The 20,949-nt window shown below is 42.7% G+C and overlaps 2 protein-coding genes across 4 annotated transcripts; both read left to right on the top strand.

The window, feature by feature from the left end:
* Window positions 1-691: 691 nt before the first annotated feature.
* On the top strand, window positions 692-8,198 carry LOC135990328 (caspase-10-like). Its single transcript, XM_065637923.1, has 8 exons — window positions 692-723; window positions 2,116-2,473; window positions 2,617-2,716; window positions 3,313-3,448; window positions 3,888-3,976; window positions 5,175-5,286; window positions 6,036-6,540; window positions 7,050-8,198. The coding sequence occupies exons 2-8, from the start codon at window positions 2,142-2,144 to the stop codon at window positions 7,210-7,212; spliced, it is 1,437 nt and encodes a 478-aa protein (XP_065493995.1). The 5' UTR covers window positions 692-723; window positions 2,116-2,141; the 3' UTR covers window positions 7,213-8,198.
* Window positions 8,199-9,705: 1,507 nt separating this feature from the next.
* On the top strand, window positions 9,706-19,433 carry LOC135990219 (caspase-8-like). Of its 3 annotated transcripts, XM_065637723.1 has the most exons (10): window positions 9,706-9,831; window positions 10,061-10,230; window positions 12,623-12,952; window positions 13,162-13,267; window positions 14,246-14,384; window positions 15,477-15,559; window positions 16,199-16,310; window positions 17,330-17,517; window positions 17,602-17,819; window positions 18,569-19,433. In XM_065637723.1, exons 2-10 carry the CDS (start codon window positions 10,124-10,126, stop codon window positions 18,717-18,719), a joined length of 1,434 nt encoding a protein of 477 aa, XP_065493795.1. In that variant the 5' UTR covers window positions 9,706-9,831; window positions 10,061-10,123; the 3' UTR covers window positions 18,720-19,433. The 3 variants fall into 3 exon arrangements, with proteins under 3 accessions (XP_065493795.1, XP_065493793.1, XP_065493794.1); XM_065637721.1 differs by having other exon boundaries at window positions 17,330-17,819; XM_065637722.1 differs by lacking the exon at window positions 9,706-9,831 and having other exon boundaries at window positions 9,845-10,230; window positions 17,330-17,819.
* Window positions 19,434-20,949: the final 1,516 nt, after the last annotated feature.

Below are 20,949 nucleotides of genomic sequence, written 5' to 3'. Positions count from 1 at the left end.
ACAGGGCTGTCAGACTCTGCTCCATGGCCCTAACTCAGTTTTGCTTCCTGAGAGCCGAAATAGACCCTTGCTGTGCTTCTGCATGTGCTGTATCCTTGGAAGAGGGCAAAGAGAACTGGCAGAGTACAGATCACAGAATCCTAGAATGTCAGGGGTTGGAAGGGACCTCGAAAGCTCACCCAGTGCAATCCCCCCGCCTGAGCAGGAACACCCAGATGAGGTTACACAGGAAGGTGTCCAGGCGGGTTGGAATGTCTGCAGAGAAGGAGACTCCACAACCTCCCTGGGCAGCCTGCTCCAGGCTCTGGCACCCTCACCATAAAGAATTTTCTTCTCATCTCTAAGTGGAACCTCCTGTGTTCCAGTTTGCACCCGTTGCCCCTTGTCCTATCACTGGTTGTCACCCAGAAGAGCCTGGTTGCATCCTCCTGACACTCCCCCTTTCCATATTGATCCCCATGAATGAGTCACCCCTCAGTCTCCTCTTCTCCAGCTCCAGAGCCCCAGCTCCCTCAGCCTTTCCTCACACGGGAGAAGCTCCACTCCCTTCAGCATCTTCGTGGCTGCGCTGGACTCTCTCCAGCAGTTCCTGCCCCGCTGCTGGGGCCACCGCGCCCTCCCGCTGGCCTCGGCGAGGCGCACGGAGCCCCGGAAGGAAAGACTGGGCCCGCCCCGCCGGTCCCGGCCGGGAAACAAAGCAGGCAGCTGGAGTTCGTGTGAGAGGTAAGAAAGGAACAACTGAGAGGGAACGAAGGAAGGTTCCAGCTCTCAAGTCCAGAGCCTCCATCCCGATCTTTCCGTTCAAGATTGTGCAGCTGCCCCCGGGCTGCCCGCACCTGAACCCTCCGCTTGCTCGCGGGGCTGTGGGCTGACCCTCGGCATTCCATTGTGCTCCGTGAGTTTGCATTATTCTTAAATCTTTTAGCCTGGCAGTACCCCAAGCAATAAAACTTTAAAGGAAAAAAATGGTAATTGGGTAATCCTCATTGCTTATTATATGTGATCTTCCTTATCTAAGGGTATATTGTGAAACATCAAAAAGAGATGCTGATCCATCACTTTTTGTTGTGTTAACGTTCTGCCTGTTAATGTCCTGCCAGCTCTAGCTATAAATGTCAGGGTCAGCGCTGGCAAACCTGAGGAGCTGGTAGGTCCCGCCTGTGTAACTGCTGGGGGTTTAGCTGCATCTTGTTTTACTGGAATAGAGATTGTTTGCTTATTTGCTTTCTTTGCTTTATGACTCTCTTTTTTACCATGATATAAATAGCCTGTAAAATGCATGATGTAGAGGGTTCTAAGCAGTAAGGTGAGCACTGGACGAGCAGGCAATGTTCCTTTAATTGTAGGGCTGGGAGACTGGGAGGAGAGGCGACCAACAGCTCAGAAATGCAGCACCAGCAGGAAATCTTTGGAGTGAAAAAAAGCTTTTCAAGAATGACAGCAACACAGACTTGAAAACCGTTTTAAAGGGAGATGGAGTTTGTACTGGGTCTTGCTTCAGTTTGTTTTCCTGGTGAAATGACTATGTACACCTGGTGTAAACGCAGCTTACCCCTGTTCTCTTAAAGCAGTGATTTTTTTTTAAAGTCATTTAGTTGAAATCATTGGCTCTAAATTCTGAATTGTCATAATTTAGTTTGAACCTGGATTATATAGGCTTGTTAGTTTAGGCAGGAGTCAGCTTAACCTAAGTTCTTCTGCTAAATATAGTTGATTAAAGCATCTAGATAGGATTTTAAAGTAGCTTTTAGCTAAATGAATTTAAAGTCTGATTTACTGTGAAGTGATATAATTTCTGTGTTTAGATAACTGGCTGAGATCTGAACTTTTTTAATAGCAGCCTCAGAGGGTGTCACAACACACAGGATTTCATATAAATAGAGAAGGAATGTGAAGAACAACTACTGAGCTATGGATTGTTCAGAGCTTCTGCCAAGTTTGGCCTTTTTTGTAGTCTTATGTTTGGAGAAGGAAGGAAGTTTCAAATGTATTTAAAAGGAAACTCTTCTTCTGCAGGGAATTCAGGGCTTCCAAAGAGCTGTTGGATGAAATCTTATTACAAGGATTATGGTATTGAAGTTTCAGGTGTTACTAGCGTTGGCTTTATACTTGCAGGCAGAGAGACTGTGGGCTCCAGCAGCATGGAGCATGATGTCAGCGTGGAGCATGATGTCAGCTTGAGGTTCCGTCAGCAGCTTCTGCTCATTGATGAAAATCTGGTGGCTGAAGATGTAGCAGCTTTAAAATTTCTCTGTACTGACTTGCTCCCCTTCAGAAAACTAGAAAGTGTGAAGTCAGCAGTGGACATCTTTCAGCTTCTCATGGCTGAAGAATATCTGAATGAGGAAAATACTTTCCTACTAGCTGAACTCGTATACGTAATGAAATATCACTCCTTGCTCAAGAAACTTGGTTATACCAAGGAGAAAGTGCAAGCATGTCTGCATGAGAAGGGAAGAGTGTCTCCGTACAGGTAAGCTTGCACTGGGATTCTGTTTTCTCCATTCCTGCCATCTAAGCCATTCTGTTTCGCTTCCCATTTTTAAATCCTCGGATCACTTTTAGTTTGTACACTGTCTTTTGTTCTGCTTTTATGTCACTGGCTCTCTGTTACAGGCAGATGCTGTATGAAATGTCAGAGAACATCACCAGTGAGATGTTGAAGGATATCACATTCCTCCTGCAAAGCCATCTTCCAAAGCGATGGATGACTCTTGTATGTGAGGAGAGAGCCAAATGCGTACATGGTTGGGAAGGGAAGAAGACGGGAGGGCAGGAATAGAAGGAAAAGTGTGAAGAGAAAAATATTTGGCAGAATAGGACATAATCTGCAACTGGGCTGGGCAGTACAGGGTTAGCAAGGAGGAAGCTGTTGACATGTAAGTGTGGAATTTGGTGCTTTGCACTGAGGTCTGTCACAGCCTTGCATTAGGTCATCAAATCTTTGCCTTGTTTGAGCCATCTGCAAAGGAGATTTGTGTTGATGTGTCATTGGTACAGCCTCAGAGCCATAAAGCCTTCTCAGAGCCATAAAGCCTTCTCAGAGCCATAAAGCCTTCTCAGAGCCAAGAGTCATTAATATAGTTTGGGTGAATGTGTTTAAACAAGACCACACCAAATAATAGCGCAACCAGTAGCTTTCTGTGGAGCAACATTTCCACCTCCCACAGTGATGTAAAATTGACTGTTTGGACCTTGTTGGTAGAAAGCAGACCAGATAATAATGTGATTGTGTGGGTCAGGCAGGGCTGAGGCAGGTGTTCAGTTCTAAGGAACAGTAACTCTATTTTACTCTCTCCTTTTGGCTGCCAGTCTGCCCCGGAATTGCTGCTTTTATTGGAAAGACAGGGCCTTCTAACTGAAAACAATGTACAGATGCTGGAGGAAGTTTGTATGAATGTTTCAGCTGATCTCCTGGAAATAGTGAACTGCTACAAAAGGGCAAAAGGTGAGAAACCTAGAGTCAAGGAGCAGGTTTGTAAATGTGCACTCCAACAGGGCAGTTCTGCTAGTAGACTTGTGAGGCAAACCCTGTGTGCATGTGTTCACATCAGGGGTTGTATTGCAGTTTGTAATATTCCTTCATTTAATGTCCTGTGGAGTGACTATAAGAATACTGGGAAAAAAGTCCTATTTCTATTTATTTAAGCACTGGGAAACAAATTCTGGGAAGTACAAAGCTACGTCTTCCCAGTAGGTGCAAGGGCATTCAGCATTTCATGGGTTCCATTCCTCCATGCTTTCTGAGCGTGTTTCAAAGTTGCTTTCTATTTTAATAGATCTTTCAGTAAGTATTATATAGCTCCACATTTGCCTAATGCCCAGATTCATACTGGTTTAACTAAAAGGCACTTGGCTTCTCTCATTTTGGCTCTTTCTGCTCTTAGTGTCACTGCCTCAGCAGGTGAACACTCTGCCAGTCAAGGAATCTTTGCTGTCTCGCACTGGAGGCACGAGAGTATTCGCTTCCCCACAGGTACACTGGCGCGCACTGGGGTTTAGTGGGCTGGGGGGGTTGCTGGGTTTTCTTGCCTTTATTTTGAAACTCTACTGGCTGCAAGACACAGAGGGAAACAATTCCACACTTCTCTCTTTCTGGAACTGGCTTAGAAAAAGCTCCAGGGCATCTTGAAATTCAAAGCGATAAGGGTTAGTGTGCAAAGACCTTGTGAGAAAGATAAAAGAAGGCAAGAGGTTTTAGGAAGCTATTGGAGGTACATAACAATCTTCCTCAATAAACTAGAGGTCTTGGTAGAGCAGAAAAGATCCCTTTTGTGAGATCCCTTCTTGGAAACCTTATGTGCAGTCTTTAACCTTGTACAGCAGGGTAGCCACTGAATTCTCCCTCCAGCTTTTTTCCTTCTGATAAGTGCAAATATTAATGCAGCCTTTGTTTACAGATATTTAATTTCTTGAAGTTCTGTGCTATAATGTATCTTTTCATCACCTGATGTTGGGACTGCTGCAGCAAAAGTACTTCTTCGTGCTGTAGAAGGAGCTTGAAGTGCTGCCTTCATTTTCTTCTATTAAAATGCACAAAAGCAGGTGTTTGCTCTCTCTAGTGAGCACAAAGCAACTGGAGTTTTCTAAGAGATGGTATTTGAAGTTTTGGTGACTTCAGTTTTTAAAATGTTCTTAGGAGCAGGAGGTAGCTTTTAAGTCTTAGCAAAACGGGTAGTGTGGCAGGTTTATGCGCTTCTGAGATCTCTGTTCCACTTGCATCCCTTTCCAGTGGATCAGGATGAACCACCTGCTCCAGGTATTCATCACTACTCTCAAAAAAACCCAACTCTGATGTCTAACAGTCCTACAGTTTCACTGTGAACCCTCTGCCCCACTGAAGTTAAAATGTGGTCGTGATATCGGAAGCAGTTGGTGATTTCTATCCCATCACCAATTCAGATTGCAGAGTTTGGCTGCTGAACCCTTCCTTTTGTGTACAGATAACCAGCCCAGCTGCTAAACCTTTCCTCCGCAGTTCGATAGAGTGGTGACAGTGTGCTTGAGGCTTCCTCCCATGTCTTTTTGCACAGGGAGGCACCATTGCGTTCCACATTTGCAAAAGTAACCCACAGTCCTAGGTGCCGGATGCCAATTTTGAGACACATTAAGGAAATATGTGTAAGTTGAATAAATTTATGGAGGCTGTAAGCTTTTTCCTCTCCTTTCTACAGAAAATGACAAGCTACAAAATGGATGGACCACACAGAGGATTTCGTCTTATTATTAATAATGTTAACTTCGGTACATCTCTTCAAGAAAGGAAGGGTTCATGCAAAGATGCTGGTAAGTCACTGAAGTGAGATTTTTGGAGAATCAGTCTCTCTTTTCCCTGTGTGATTTGATGGTCTAGTATTGCCTTATATTTTATTGTCTATACTTTAGTTAGTTAATATTCTTAAAGAGATATGTGCTAAATTATGTTATTTGTGTATCTGAGGGGAGGAAGGGTTAAAGGATGAGTAACCATTGAGTTTCTGATGCAGTTGGATCATTTTTTAATAATTTTAAGAATCCCTTTTTACTTAGCTTTTATTTATAGCTATAATGAAGAACTAAAACTAAACTGAACCATCGTTCTACATAATATAATGCAAAATTCCATAACCAAGCAACTCTGTGCATACTTATTTTATTCTGTTCATGCAACTTATCTATTGTGTATGAAAATCTAATAGTTAAAAATGCAACTGGAAAACAGTGATGTGAGGAAGGTTTTGAAAGATCTAATCTGAAACTTGGGGGAATTCCTCATATTTTCAGGTGTCATTTGTGAGTTCACTTAATGTGTCATTATACATTGTAAAATGATTATATTTTCTGAAACTTGTCTAGAAAAATCCAGGAACACTGTGTTTGAACTGATACCATCTTTTTGTATTCCAGTGAACCTCTAGTTCGTACTAGTATAAGGGTGAATCCACAGAAATGTCAGGGTGGAAGGTCTTTCCCAGTTCAGATTATCTTGCATGGTGACTTCATGAAATTGTTTTCTACTGCCTCAATTTTTTCTTTTCTCTTTCTTTTAATTACAGAGGAACTGGAGCAAATATTCACATGGCTTGGTCTGGATGTGAGGATTTACACAGATCAGACGTCTTGGAAAATTAAAGAGCTCCTGCAAACTTGGCAGCATTTGCCCGATCACAAAGACAGGGACTGTTTATTATGTTGTATTCTCTCTCATGGAGAGTCAGGAGTGATCTATGGGAAAGATGAGGAGCTTGTATCAATCTGTGCGATCATGTCGCACTTCACTGCCAAACAATGTCCACAGCTGGCTGAAAAACCCAAACTCTTCTTTATCCAAGCATGCCAGGGTAAAGACACCCAGTGTCCTGTCTACGTTGAAGCTGATACACGATTTCCTGACTTGTCCTTCATACAACAGAGCATTTCTCCTTCTGAAAGTATTCCCGAAGAGGCTGATTTCCTCCTAGGCATGGCCACAATTGACGGATACGTCTCTTTCCGGCACGTTCAGCAGGGTAGTTGGTATATTCAGGCCCTGTGCAGCAAGCTGCAGCTGTTGGTACCACGGTAAATACTTGGTTTAGCTCTTCCATGAAAAAATGGGAGGAACTCTCCCCTTTATTTTTTTTTTTCCTCCAAAGGCAAATTCACATAGGAACACCAACCCGTGTTCTGAGGTGGACAAAATTAGTTAAGCCGATGATTTGTTTGCTTGCCACTGATACATTTACATTAACACTGTTAGTACCATAGAGATAATCTGGACAATAGGAAGTTTATTGCAAAAAACCTCAAAGCCTCTCATCTATATTCTTTAAGGCAGAACCATCTGTTTCTTGAGTGCTTTAAGGTAAAAGATTTTATTCCATTACTTTACTGGTTGAATCAAGCAAAGAGGAGTAAGAAAAGGTCTTTTGTTTTTAATATGACTCAAATGAGAACAAAAGAGGAGAAATTTGGAGAAGAGGATGCGTTTTCTTTTTTGGGTCTTCTAGATAATCTGGGAGGTGTTACATAGGCTGCGATCTGCTCGTTAATAAGTCATTTTTTAATTTTTGCTCTCCTTGTGGCTCTAGGGGTGAAGATATTTTGTCGATTCTTACAGAAGTTAATGAAGATGTGGGCAGACGTGTGGACCACTGGGGGAAAAAGAAGCAGATGCCCCAACCAGTGTACACCTTAAGAAGAAAATTGATATTCCCAATACCAAGAGACCCTCCTCCTTCACATCAACGTTGAGGCTTTTAAAATACATCCTTTTACCAGCACATCTCATTGAAATGCAGTTTACCACACTACCTGTTTTAAGGCAGTTTCCCAGAACCCTGAGGAGCTGTTCGCTTCAGGGCAAGACCTCAGACAGGTTTTTTTTTGCCAAACAAACTGTGAAACCAGAGGAGACACAATGAAAACAATCCACATACCAGCTGTTTACATCATCTATACATTCAGAGTTATCAGCGTTAGGAGAAGCATGCTTCTGTCATGTTAAATGTTTTTGTACTTCCCCAGACTGCAGATGGAAAAGTTTTCTGGCAGCATAAGGGCTGCATGGAACCTTCCATATCTAAACCAGGACTGGTAATAGTCTGGTTTAGGGTCATCATGCTTTGTTTTGCAGGCTAACAATTTTAAATCCTGCCTCTAAATCCACTAGCTATGTTCATAGAGAAAGACAAAGGTGGGAATGAAGAGGAGAAAGCTGAAGTAGTAAGTGGAAAAGGGTTTCTTCCATCCCTAATTTAAATTACATTTAATTTAATGGAGAAGGAGTTAACTATTGAAATCAGTAATTTGTTCCACAATGCACACTGATACCTCCTAATGGCTAACACAAACCTCATGTACCATGAAATCTTTCCAAACCTGAGTAAAGCCAAAATGCTGTGTAATATTCCCTCTGTGAAACTTCATTTCCCTGTCACTTCTGGGAAGAAGAGTTAGGGTAGAAGATTTTCATGCTATGAAATAGGCATTCAGCAGTGTATCTGCATAGGTTTATCAGATCGATTAACTTAGTTAAGCATTACATTTTCTGATTATTGTTTCTTATTTTAAGATCTAAAATGCAGCCATATGAGAAGCAAGGCTCCTCGTTGATTAAGCTTCTAACAGAGTATTTTGTGAGTTAACAAACCAGCATGTCATTATTTCAGTTATGACCGTTTACTACGTATGTCTGTGTCCTTCCCGTTTGTTACTGCATTAAATGTATACTTTTTAAGAGCTTGGTGAGATAAAAATGATGTACTGGTGTGAGGCTGATCCTTGTTTGTGCCTGACCCCTGCACTTTGTTGGACTGCATGAGTCAGTGGGGTTTTAACCGCCTCAGGGTTGAAGCTGAAGTGAAACCATTTATTTCAGCAAAACACTGATTGTTATATATGATTGCAGCCATAAGTTAGGGCACAGGTTTGAACGAGTACTGTCTGGTGCTGCTAGACACAATTTGTAGCTCACGCTGTCTCAGATTTTTGGGGGGGGAGTTTTGCATCATACAGAACACTGAAATGCCAGTTTGCCAGAACAGAATGGCCACTTTTTATCATGATGAACCGATGGGTGACCCATCACATTTTGAGTCTTCTGAGTTAGTATGGCTGCCACACTCGGAATCACATTTGTGCCGCAGATAAAAAAATGGTTTGTCTGTTAGTAGAATATATAACGTTTGTAATAGAATCACGAAGTTTCTGGCTCGCAATTACTGTTCAGACTCAGTGCACTCTTGTTTTGTATATTTAGGTAACAATTGAATTTTTATCAATACAGAGTAAACACTAGCAATAATTTTGACTTTGTTTTGTGGGATCTTGTTTTCATTTTTAAGTTTGATAGAGAACATAATGATGTCAGCTTGCTTTCTCTGTAGAGAAGTTAAATTGTAGGTAGATAAAGACAGTCAGAAGAGTCTAAATGACTTTTGCCTTGAGTTCCCCGGGGAGAAGGATCCACACTTGTGAAGCGTAAAAGTTGGTAAAATCTCCCTTGCTCATAATAAGGTTTGTTCATACACAGTTTACACTGCTATGCATATTGTTCAGTGTGAATATTTTGCTCCTGTGTGTTGCGGGTTGTGTTTTCTTGGCTGTCCACTGTAATGCATGGGTGCACACAGTGGTCCTCTGGCAGCACCAGCCCAAAGGCAACGCAAGTTTAGCGCTAGAACCCACCTGCCCTTCAGCAAGGGTTTGGGCCATTTCTGCATGGTCTCCTGCAGCATATTGTAAGAGAGCAGTTTGAAAGTCCTGGAGGAGAGTGCATGGGTTTCATACAACTTATATATTCACGGCTCTTTGCTGTACACTTACACTAAAACTCTATAGTCATGCAGAGCTTTGCCAGAAAGAAATCAGCCTAAAACAAACAAACAAAAAGAGATGCGGTTATTTTCTGTCGAGGTTTACTGGTGACATCCAGAAGGGTGTGATATGCATGTGTGCATGCTCTCCACCTACAGAATTGAAGAAGGGTTGTGATTTATTTGGGCAGATTTAGGTGGAATTAATGTAAAAAGAGTCCGTTGGGGAAGTCGATATCTCGGGAAGATCATGATCTTAAAGCGCGATTTGTGAGATCTGCAAGTCTGTGGTGTCCCCTCCCTCGTGATGGTCCGCTTTAGCGTGGGAGCTGTGTGTGTATCCTGCCTTCTGCCAGCAGAGGCCACAGTCACTACAGCTGCTGAGTAATCGGTAGCCTTGGGATTATTTTCACTTCCTCAAGCCCAGGCCTTCTGGGAGAGGTGAATTTTTGGCAGACTGCTGTACAAGGAATGGATTGGGTCACTGGGACAGTCCTAGAGGAAGCTGGATGGACAAAACCAGGGTGCAGGGGAGCTGAGGGAGACTGAAGAGACTGTAAGTTGACAAAAGGACGGGAACATCTTGGAGAAGGGCGGGAGAGGAAGAAATGAGAAGTGAAACAGTAAAAACAAAGAGGAGGAACAGTGCCAGGAGGGCTGGTCCTTGAAACTGCTGCCTGCCGGGAAAATCCTCTGTCTCGAAAGTGCCAACCTGGGCTTGAGCTTGTCCAGAAATGTTTGTCCCAGGGAGCTGATCACAGAACACCTCCTCTTTCCAACTGCAGCTGGAGTCCTGGTTCAGGAGACACAGAGGAACTGGTGTGGGGAGAGGGACGCTGGGGCATGGGATGACCTGGAGACAGAACTCCCTTGGACCTGGAGATCAGACGGTGCTCGTGGTTTCCCTCTGCGCTGCTCCCAGCCGCTGGCTAACAGGACAGCTCGTGCCACTGAAGTAAGTCAGACGCGTTTTCCGAACTGTTACTAACGTGTGCCTTTTGGAAGGAATTTGTATGCCTCATGCTGTGGAAGGGTATGTTATCATTTTTGAGTTTGTAAAGATAGATGGGTTGAAATCAACGATTTTTTTTTTTTTCATTGCAAAATCATAATGAATTTCAGCTTTCCTAACTGTCTCTCTTCACAATGCTGGCTTCACAAGCTTCAGAGAGTCTGGGAGCTGTGCTGGTTGCTGATCAGGTATTTCCTGCTGCAAGGAAGATACTGGTGACCAGCAGATCATATTGGGAACCTTACCATTGAAGGCAGAGTTCTAGACTTCAAAGAGGGCAAAAATGCCAAAAATTAATTATTGCTTAAGTTCTCTTATAAATGAGGAAGTATTTTACGTAAATAATTTTAAAGGAATGTCTAGCCTTTCAGTTCCCTGGATTCACAAAGTACTGCCTCTGAATTTGGTGCTAAAGGCTGACTTTTTTTTTAATTTAGGAAATGATCTTCCATGAAAGGGCATGTTAAAAATAGGCTAGGGTGAGTTGGAGAGGGATTTCAGAGAAAGGAAGTAAGTCATGGCGGATCTGGTGACACGGCAGGACAATGGGACGGAGGTATTTCAAAATGGGAAGATATAATATAATTGGTTCACCCTTCCCTTGCTGTCTTGTAATTTGGATTTATGTATAGGAGCAAACATACAGTGTGCTAGAAAGTCCTGGCTACGCTGCTTAGTGTCCCCTCTTAAATGCAAAACCCGTTTACTTCTGTGGCTTGTTTGCCAACTTTTCTCACAAACACTGTAATAAGTAATTTCCTGAAACTAGAATCAAGCAGGTGGAGTAGGGAACTGCTGCATGGTGACCACAGCTTTATTACTTGGTTATAACTTACTTTCTGTAAGTCACATGACAATCTAGACCAGAGTACAAAAGCAAGTACTTTTCCTGGAACTTTTTTCAATAGCATGGCTGTCTCAATTTCAGAGTCATTCCAGCAGTCCTCCAGCCTGTCCTCTCATATAAGTGATATAAAATAATAGTTGTTGTTATTATTATTGTTATTATTCAGTTTGCTTGGTTTATCAGTTGTGTCTTTAATTTAGTAAAGTGGAAAAAAAGACAGAAGCAGTTAAACAAAAAAAAAAGTTTTATTGTGCTCTCTGTATTTACAGACAGGCTTAAAGGTGTGTAGGTGGCACATCTGTTCTAATTGCAATAATTTTGTGGATTTGAAACTTAGAGCCTTTGAGAAATCAAAACAAAATTTTCTTTACCATAAAGATTTACTTTTAGAAGCACATGCCTTGTACCTTAAATGAAAGGCATGATTTATGGGAGAGAGGAAATAACTAGTTACCAAGAAATATTCTTCTCTGTCCTGTGCGGATATAAAAATGTGCAGTCAGATCAGAGATCATTGACTCGTGAGGTTAAACACGTATGAATCATTCAGATACTAGTGGTTTTGTGGTGATACGAGCTGAACGGTCTGGATTCTAGTCTGTTTAAAAGTTCAGTTTGAATGGATTTAAAGAAAATTGTATTTGGGGACAGAGCATGAATCATATATGCTGCATCACAACACACGTTTTGCTGTTTTACCAATTTTTTTGCTAGTCAAAGGTTCAAGATTCAGTTGCATGTTCACTCCTGCTAACTAACAGAATACTGACCGAGGGCACGCCACAAAAACCTTCTTTGCTGTAAAGTGCTCCTTGGAGGAGAGTAGAGGTTTTATTTATTTTAATCTTTACAGTAGTACTGATACCATTAGCTGGGCTACCATGGAGTTATTAGCCCTGATACTGACACACTGAGACAGTAGTAGTAACATTGAAATGGATTGCCTAATATTCCAGTAGTGTAGGAGTAGGAAGTCTCGATTTGCTGTTGTCAACTTTTCTGTCTCACAGTGGGTTCAGCGGAACAAGAGACTCTGCAGAATGCGTTTTTATAGAGTTTCTCTTCAGGGCTCCTTAGGTGTCTTAGATCTAAAGGCAGAGAGAATAAAGTGGCACATGGTTCTCTTACCAGCAAGGCAGGTTCTCTAGATGCCAGGCTGAGATAGCTGCAAGGCTTGCACTTTGGATTTTCTAACTTGTGCTCGAAAGTTGGATCTGTGAGCCAAGTTTCATGTTTCTAAAGCTGCTGGAGGAAGTGGTGGAGAAGGGAGGTGGTATTTGATGTGCAATGAAACAGAAATAGTTTGACAAGAATTCTGCTGGCCTTTTTAAAAGGGTTGATGTGATCTGTATTTGGGTTGAATATTACAAATTGAATGAGAGCTGGGAGTACATTTGGGGTTATTCTACCCGTCTTCATCTACCTTTTATTATCACATCATTGCACTAGTGTTACTGACAAACGAAATCAACTTCTGTTTGTGTTTAGATCCAAATCCTGGTGTGAAATGGATAGAGACTTCCCCAAACTCCTTTTTGACATTTCTGAGGCTTTGGTCGCAGATGAACTGGAGGCTCTCAAGTTCCTCAGCCTAGACTACATTCCTAGGAGGAAGCTGGAAGCCATTCGGGAGCCCAAGGCCTTCTTCGATGTGCTGCAGGAGAAGGGGATGCTGGAGGCGGGGAACCTCTCCTTCCTCAGGGAGCTGCTCTACCGCATCCACCGCATGGACCTGCTGGCTGCCCAGCTGGGCTGCAGCCGCCAGGAGATGGACAGAGAGCTCCGCATCCCGGGCAGGGCACAGGTGTCGCCGTACAGGTGAGCACTGTGCACGCAAAATGTTCTCCAGTTCTGCTGGACACTGTCTTGTTTTCTGTTGTCTGATGAATACCCCAGCATAATTGTGTTTATTACACCGTGACTGCCTGCTGTTGTGAGGTTTATGTTTTGCAGTTCAAATGTGTAATTTTGGTGTTTACTTCTCATAGCTTTTTCTGAATCTGTCTTTCTCTAATCTTTATTGCCAGGCAGCTGCTATATGGAATTGCAGAGGACTTGACTACAGATGATTGCACGTCCATGAAGTTTCTGCTCCAAGAACAAATACCAAAGAACAAGCTCCAGGAGAATGCTGTACGCAAAGTGATCTTGATACGTTTCTTGCATGGCTAGTTCGGCGTCTGCTAGTTCTTGTGAGAAGGGATGAAACAGAATGCAGTCTGCCCTCACTAAAATGTGTTGTGGAAAGAATTGTGATGTTAGCTGGGAACCGCTGTGTGAGAGAATGCACCATTTTTTTCCTCTTCGTATCTTTTCTCTGTCCTGCTCTCCTGTTCCTACTTTCCCTCTACCACTCGTCTCCCTAATATTTTTATTTTCTTGCAAAATCCCTCATGCTCTTCCTTTCATCTTTGCTTGGCATTTAGAAGACGTTTGTACCTATGCTATATCTAGGAAGAGTGATGTTTGCTGGAGGAAAAACGTTTTGGAGATAGAAAATTGAGTTCTAATGTGAGTTCAACCACAAATTTTTGTGTGCCGTTTGGTACATTGTCTTTTTTATTGTAACTTGGGGTAACAGCGTTTTATTAACTCCCCCACAAAAGTATTAAGAGGTTCGATGAGCTAGTTTAATATGTGTTTTGTAAATAATGAACAGTGTTATAAAAATGCTTAGTATTATTAAGAAGCTTCCTACTTGTATTGTGGCACCTGGCAGGTTTACCTGCAACTTGGTGGACTATTGAGCTTTAAAAAGCAAAATTAGCCCTGAACACCTTTTCTGTAATAGAAAATGGCACAGCTAAATGCTTAACAGCGCTTCATCTGAACACAGAGGCACAACAGATGTCATGTTGTTACCCACATCGGTGCTTTGCACTGCTGAAACGAAGCGGGATAACCCCACCACAGGCAAGTTCTAATGACCCTGTCAACCCCTTAGTGATCTGTTTCTTCAGTTGCTTTGCATCCCGACCCATGTTTTAGTGAGATTTGGAGGAAAAAGTAATTGGTCTTCAGCTGGTCAGTCTCTGGGAATGAGGGTGTTGTCCAGAAGTGCCCGATACTGCAGTCGTTGAAGGTCACTGTTATGTGGTTTTGTTTTACCAGTCCTTGTTGAAGGTCTTACTGGAAATGGAAAAAAAAGGGATAATTAAAGAAGATGACCTGGCAATGCTGAAAGATATATTAAAGAAAATTAGACCTGATGTAAAGAAGAAAATTGATGCCTATGAAGAAAAAAAACAAGGTAAATTATTTAATCTGCTGTTTAAGAGTAGAGCTGGGGTTTTCTTGTGATTTTTGTGCCTCCATCCTTGGCAGCTTAGGAGTGCAGAGATAAGAGAGAGACCTTACCCTATTCCAGGGCAGGCAGAGCGGCTCTTGGTACCTGTGGTCTCTGAAGTTTTCCGCTACTTCATTATCCCATTATACCTTCCTGTATCTCTCCTTGAAATACGTTCTGTGGCTTGTAAATGCTCTGCTACTCCCTCCTCTTTGCCTTAAATGTGGTTTTTCTTTTCAGGAAACAGTGCAGTGCTGGTTTGGGACCAGAATAGCTTTTCAGTCACTGGAAGAGACTGAAGTGGCAGTTGCCTTGTGAAACTTGTATTGGGAGATTGTCAGCATTATTTTCTGTTAGCCAGGCTGTTTGCTCTTAGTCAAAGGACAAGTCCCTGCAGACCAGATACTTGGTTAAAGTGTAACCATTATCTTTCTGGACCAGATGTGAAATTTCAAGGACTTCAATATATCTCGGCTGTAGCAGCTGGGGTGGTGAGTTGTGACACCATAGCTGGGCCTTACTGGGAGTCAAGATATGGCAACCAACAACAAAGACACGAGTTTCCCTAGAACCTCCTTTTGGATGACTCAGGACATGTGTTTCTTTAGGCACAGCTATACAGCCCGTGCAGTTCACTGTCTCTAAGGGAGCAGAAGAAGATTGCCAGGGATGGTTAGTGTAAGCAAGCCCTGTGTCAGGAGAATGGCTTTTTAGTAATGTTGTTATTGTTTTTTACCCCTTGATAAGCAGAAAAGTCATGGGTTTGATGATTTCTTCACTTATTTGAGGCAGGTGTATTCTAAGAAGTGTTTTGTTGCTTTGAGATCTTCCATTATGCTGATACTCTGCATCCTTGGTGCGTCCACCCAGACAGTGAAGTTCTCTGGGGAGGAGACAATGGCCTCAGAAGTAAATGAACTAGCTGTAGTGTACACTGTACAAAAATGGGAAACCACCCTCCACCTCACTCCGTCTGCTGTTCAAGTGTTGTAATATGCACAGTGGAAGATTCATCTTTTTAGTCCTGAAATGTTCTGTTTATCTTCTCCCTCTTAGAAGAAGATTCTGAGGAAAAACTCCACCATCCAGTGCCTGAGCATCCAGCAGAACAAGGAGAAGAGCAGCAGACAGAACGACCGGTGAGAAGTACCTCAAGATTACTTTCGAAGTATTTATCCAACTCCTGGGAGGAAGGAGCAGAATTTTTAAAAACTAAGCAGGTGGAAGAGCTGAAAGGGAGGGGTTCTGGCTTTATATGTAGGGCCAGGAACAATTCCTGTTTTCAAAACAAGACCAAGCCTTGTTCGTTTGTGAGGACCTGCATGTCAGCCACCTTTTAGGCAAGAAATGAAGGAGTAGCTGTTGTGTGAAGAAAACCAGTCTTACTGGGGACTGGGACATTAAAGTCCTGGCCAGGAGACTCCTGGACAGATGGGAAGGGAACAGTAGAATCTCCTACCTCGCTAGAAACCCACAAGGACTCTCCGAGGGAATGTAGGGTGCATTCCTCTGCACGTGCACATTTGTGTTTCCAGATACTCACTTTCTGACATGCCAAAATCATATACTGACCACAGAGGGAGGAGGAGGGATTCCGGCAGACAGAGTGGATTCCTCTCTCCTGTAGCTAGCTTGTATTCTTAGGCTTTTCCTTTCTTGCATCTTGGCCCTCGTCATGTTTTTGCACATGGACATGAAGGACCAACCATCTGTGTATAGCGTATTTCTCTTCTGGATGCTCGGCACTGCTTTCATATTTGCTTTCTTTGTTTCTATAGTTTGTGGGATCATATAAGATGAAAAATAACCCCCATGGTTACTGTGTGATTCTTAACAACTACAGTTTTAAAAATCTGTCTCAACGCAGAGAAGGAACACAGAAAGATGGAGGTAAGTACTGTTTAATTTTGTTTTCCCTGATAATACTCTGAATTATCTAATCTTTCCTGTGAAGAAGAATCATATCCATTGAGCTCCTTTGCCTCCAGATTAACTGGAATGACAGTCCATGTAGAAACTGGCAATATGGCACTTCCAACAGCTTAGCTGATGGCTTAAAGAAGGAACCACTTTCTGTTCTAGGTAAAAAGCATCATCTTAATTGGTCATATGTACCAAATAATGAAGGCGACTACTATTACACCTTTTCACTTTTGGATTGTTTTTAATTCTTAGCTGTCAGGGAGTAATATTTTTAAGTCCTTAAATTTTCTTTAGTGCTCAAATAAATGCTACTGCTTTATAATTTTCCTTAAAGCCTGTCTTCCTGCAAGAGTCACTTTTAAGATAAACGAGAGTTTATCGTAAAAAAGTAAAATCTGTTTCATGAGAGCACAGACCACTGATATTCTAACCCCATCCAGCCTGTCTACAGGCTGCTTGCTTCCCAGCTGCTTTCTCACTGCCCACACAACAATTAATTCAACATTTGCTGAGAAGTCTGCAGAGCACTGTTCAGCAGGGTACCCTGCATTGCTTCTTGCTGCACTGATCATTTTCACAGAGCGAGGGACCCACTTCATTTAAGAGTGGCAGAATTTGTTGTTCTAAAGGGGTGCCTCTTCTTTAACTTGCTAAGTGTCGTTCTTCAGCATCTGGGATTACTATGCAGTGCACAGTTAAAGCTTGCTTTAACACAGGAAGCTTCACGAATTTATACCAATTAATCAGATGATCCGAAAACTGTTTTAGATAGTGCGATGCTTAACACAGTTGTGTTAAAAAAATAAATAGGCATTTGGCTTTTTCTAATTAGATTTGTCAGGCTAAGAGTCAGTCAGGTGAGTTTGTTGGTGGGATCTGAACACTTCTGCTAATATCTGTTCTGCTACACTGATACTGATGCTTCAGCATCTTCCTTGTCACTGTTTTTGTTGCAACAAGTGCCTTCTGACTTTTTTTTTCCCCAGAGGCTGTGAAGGAGGTCTTTACGTGGCTTCAGTTTGAGACAGTTGAACACATGGATCTAGAAGCAAAACAAATACGTGCAAAAGTTGAAGAGTACAGCAAAAAAGACCATAGTAACATGGACTGTTTTGTTTGCTTCATTTTGTCCCATGGTGAAAAAGACAAAATAAAAGGCATTGATGATGAACTTGTAAATATTAAAGATTTACTCTCCTACTTCAGTGGATCTAATTGTCCTTCTCTCGTTGGCAAACCCAAGCTGTTTTTCATCCAGGCTTGCCAAGGCTCTGTCGGTCATCCGGCTGTCCCACTGCAAGAAGATGGTTCTGGACATCTTGAGACAGATGCTGTCCCTCAGACTTCCATCCCTGATCAGGCCGATATTCTGGTTGGCATGGCTACAGTGGAAGACTACGAGTGCTACCGCGACATAAAGACGGGCAGTGTTTATGTTCAGTGCCTCTGTGAAAAGATGAAGTCGCTTTGCCCACTGTAAGTACCATTTTGAGGGTTTGCAGACTTAGCTACTCAGGCATGCTGTGTTGAAACATCCGTGTTTTGTGTTTGTGCTCTGTAATGCTTTTCAGCTGAAGGGCAGTGCAGAACAGGTCTGGTGGGACCTGGGCGTTGTTATTCTTCCACAGATGAACCAAAGTACAAGTGACTTCCCTTAGTCTGCCTGTGACAGGACCAGGGTTGTAAAGCTGGAACATCACAGATAAACAAGTGTGTGTATGTGTGCGCATGTTTTTTAACGTTTTTTGACTGATAAATTATTTTTCTTCCAGTGACACCTGATGAGAGCTGAATTTGTTGAGTGATTACACAGAAAAAAAATCAATGTTCTTTAGTCCTAATTTTCATTGTTGCCCCCTTCCCATCTCCATCACAAACTTGATTTAGAAAATAGAATTTCCCTTCAGACATCACTTTCTCATGGTGTCCAGAGAAGGGCTTGGAAGACACAGAGGTTTGGTTCTGTTTCATCTCAGTGTGCTCTTGTGACTGCAGCCAAAGTAAGGGACTGTGTTTGCTGGTAGTGATGGAGGTTGTTTTTATTCCTCCAAACACAGCAAATTTTGTGGTTGCACAGTGGAGCAATGTCAGAGACAGGCAGGGGGAGGGGAAGATAACCAGCCTTCCCTGAGGTGACACATTATTGGAGCAAACATAGATGAGCTTCTCGGCCTACCTGCAAGTACCGTGTATTTCAATGTCACTTTTCTTCGTTTTTGTTCAAGCCGCAAGGATCTTGTAACCATCCTGACAGCAGTGAACAACGAAGTGAGCAGCAGGGTATTTAAAGCATCGAAGCAGATGCCAAAGATAACGTCAACCCTACGGAAGCAATTGATCTTCCAAATTCCACAATGTCCATCAACTGAAAAGTAGAAGAATAAGGATACACTCGATTTGGAATTGCATCTGGAATTGGGCTTTCATAGGGAAGACAATTTGCAAAAGAAATGATCTGGATCTGTGTGGTTAGCTCCAGTCCTTCAAGGGGCCATGGGACCTCAATTTTCCAGTTCCCCTGTTTAATGGATCTCCTGGCCCCGGGGTCTGTAGCAGTCTGGGGAGGCCATGGGGGACGGAGCTGGCTTGCTGTCCTGCACAAGCAGAGGAGTCTTTCAGCCTGGATTTCCAGTGAGGAAGCACTTCCAAGTAAAATGATGTTTAAGAGTTATTGGAAATGCCAACGGAAGTCCTATTTCTGAGTTGTTTTAAGTCCCTGAAATCTGAAGAAAAGAACAGATAGATTCCAAATGCTAGATCCCTTCCCAGGCAGCGCGTGTAAGATTGTAATTGATTTACCCAGAGGTGAATCGTTGGCTCTCTCTGGAAGCTGTGTAATTTTTCATGGAAAATAACATCCCTGTCCAGAAGAACCAAACCAAGATGATAGCTGTCTGTTATTAATTTACTTGGCCAAACAGCAATGCTGTTTAGGTTTTTCAGTAGTGTAAGGGTTCTGATTGTGTTTTTCCTCAGAGCTCTCAGGGAACAGTGTGTTTTGAATGGCTGTCGATCACTGGAAGGTCCCACTTCCTTAGATCCACTGCTCTGAGGTGCCTTCTCCTCCTGGCAGCTGCTCTGGCTCCTGTAGACTCCTGTTTCTGTAATAAATACTCTTAGTTTTCACATCACCTTTGTCTGTGGTGTGTTTCTCATTTGGAGGAGCTGATGGGGCAGTCAGCGTGATGAACACTTCCACTTGCAGCAGCAGAAGTTATTTTGCTCTCGTTGGAGCGTTCGAGAGGCAGTGCAGTGACATCCCTTCATTAGCAGCTGGAGAGATGGTAGCAAAGAGCAAGTTCAAGTTCAGGACTTTCCTGATTCCAACAGCTGCTGTTACTTTGGAATTTGTAACAAGACCAAAGATGGCTTTGAGACACTCTGTAACTTCCACTTGTTTTGAGTTTGTGGTTTTGGAAATCCCTGTCTGGCCACAAAGCAGGGGTTCTTTACTCAATCCTGCTTGTGTTCTTGAAGCGAAGCTTTTCTTGTTCCAGTTCCACACAATGTGTTAGCAGTTGTGTTTTGCTCCCCTTACCCTTTTTCACCTTCCAAGTAAAAGGGAGTACGCCCATTTTTAGAATCGCAGCTCTATTCACACGGGCTTCATAAATAATAGATGTTAGAAGCACTATGTAAATGCTGTTTGTGGCAAAAGTTACCAGACGGTGTTACCAGGTATGATGCAGTTCTGTGGCTGACGTTTGTTTCACCATTTAGGAAATTTGGCAACAATTTATTTGCATTTGCATAATGTTTGCATAAATGAGACCCTGATATGAAGTTAGTACTTAGATTTGTGAACGTTGTTTTATGATAAAGGAATACAGCTTAAATGAAATAGCTGCTTCCTCTGGGAGAAGCTTGCTGGAAGGTGGCAGCCGCTCCAGTAGTGATTTGGTAAATCTGCAGCATTTCTGGTTTTTTTCATATTTCTCTGTGTCAGTGTTCAATATGCTCAGACCAAGTTCTTTCAGATATTCCACATGAGGAGGAGCTGGATATCACATTTACTTAGTTGGTATATTTGGTGCTACACAGCATTTTGATACAGCAACATTCTGAAATCACGAGAATAATTTAGCCATCACAATATTCAGCTGAATCACAATGCAAACATGATTCTCATTACCTGTCTGTGGTTTTTTTGCCCTTCTCTGATCTGTCCTCCTCCGGGGGGGTGTGCGCTGGGCAGGCACACCCTGTCATTAAATTGGCATGGTGTTTAGTTCTACCTGTTAAAATCAGGCCTCCTCTATAGCTAACATAGCCTGCTGATGAAGACTTACAAGAAAGGAGAGAAAACCTTATCGGAATCCTCTAAAGGACTGCAGGAACCAGCTGTACTGTGAATTTATATGTGGCTCATGCAGCGATTGAGGAAGGAGAAAACGCACTTTCAGTTTCATGGTTCGGAGCAAAGTACGTTCACATACGGGTGTGGTGGGGTGGCTGAGATGTTTCTGTACAAATCTGTGCCCCCCGCCCAGAGCTGAGAGGTAAGAGGGAAGTCAGATCTGCCATTTTCTGACTTTTTCCTCCGTAGCACAACTTGGAGAATGGTGAGGGGCAATGGCCTCTCCTCTCTGAAGGCCCGCAGCTGTAG

Source organism: Caloenas nicobarica, chromosome 6, assembly GCF_036013445.1.
Source record: "Caloenas nicobarica isolate bCalNic1 chromosome 6, bCalNic1.hap1, whole genome shotgun sequence".
In the NCBI taxonomy this organism is placed as follows: Eukaryota; Metazoa; Chordata; class Aves; order Columbiformes; family Columbidae; genus Caloenas; species Caloenas nicobarica.
Note: the sequence above shows the minus strand (reverse complement) of the source record. Positions and strands in the feature narration are given on the sequence as shown.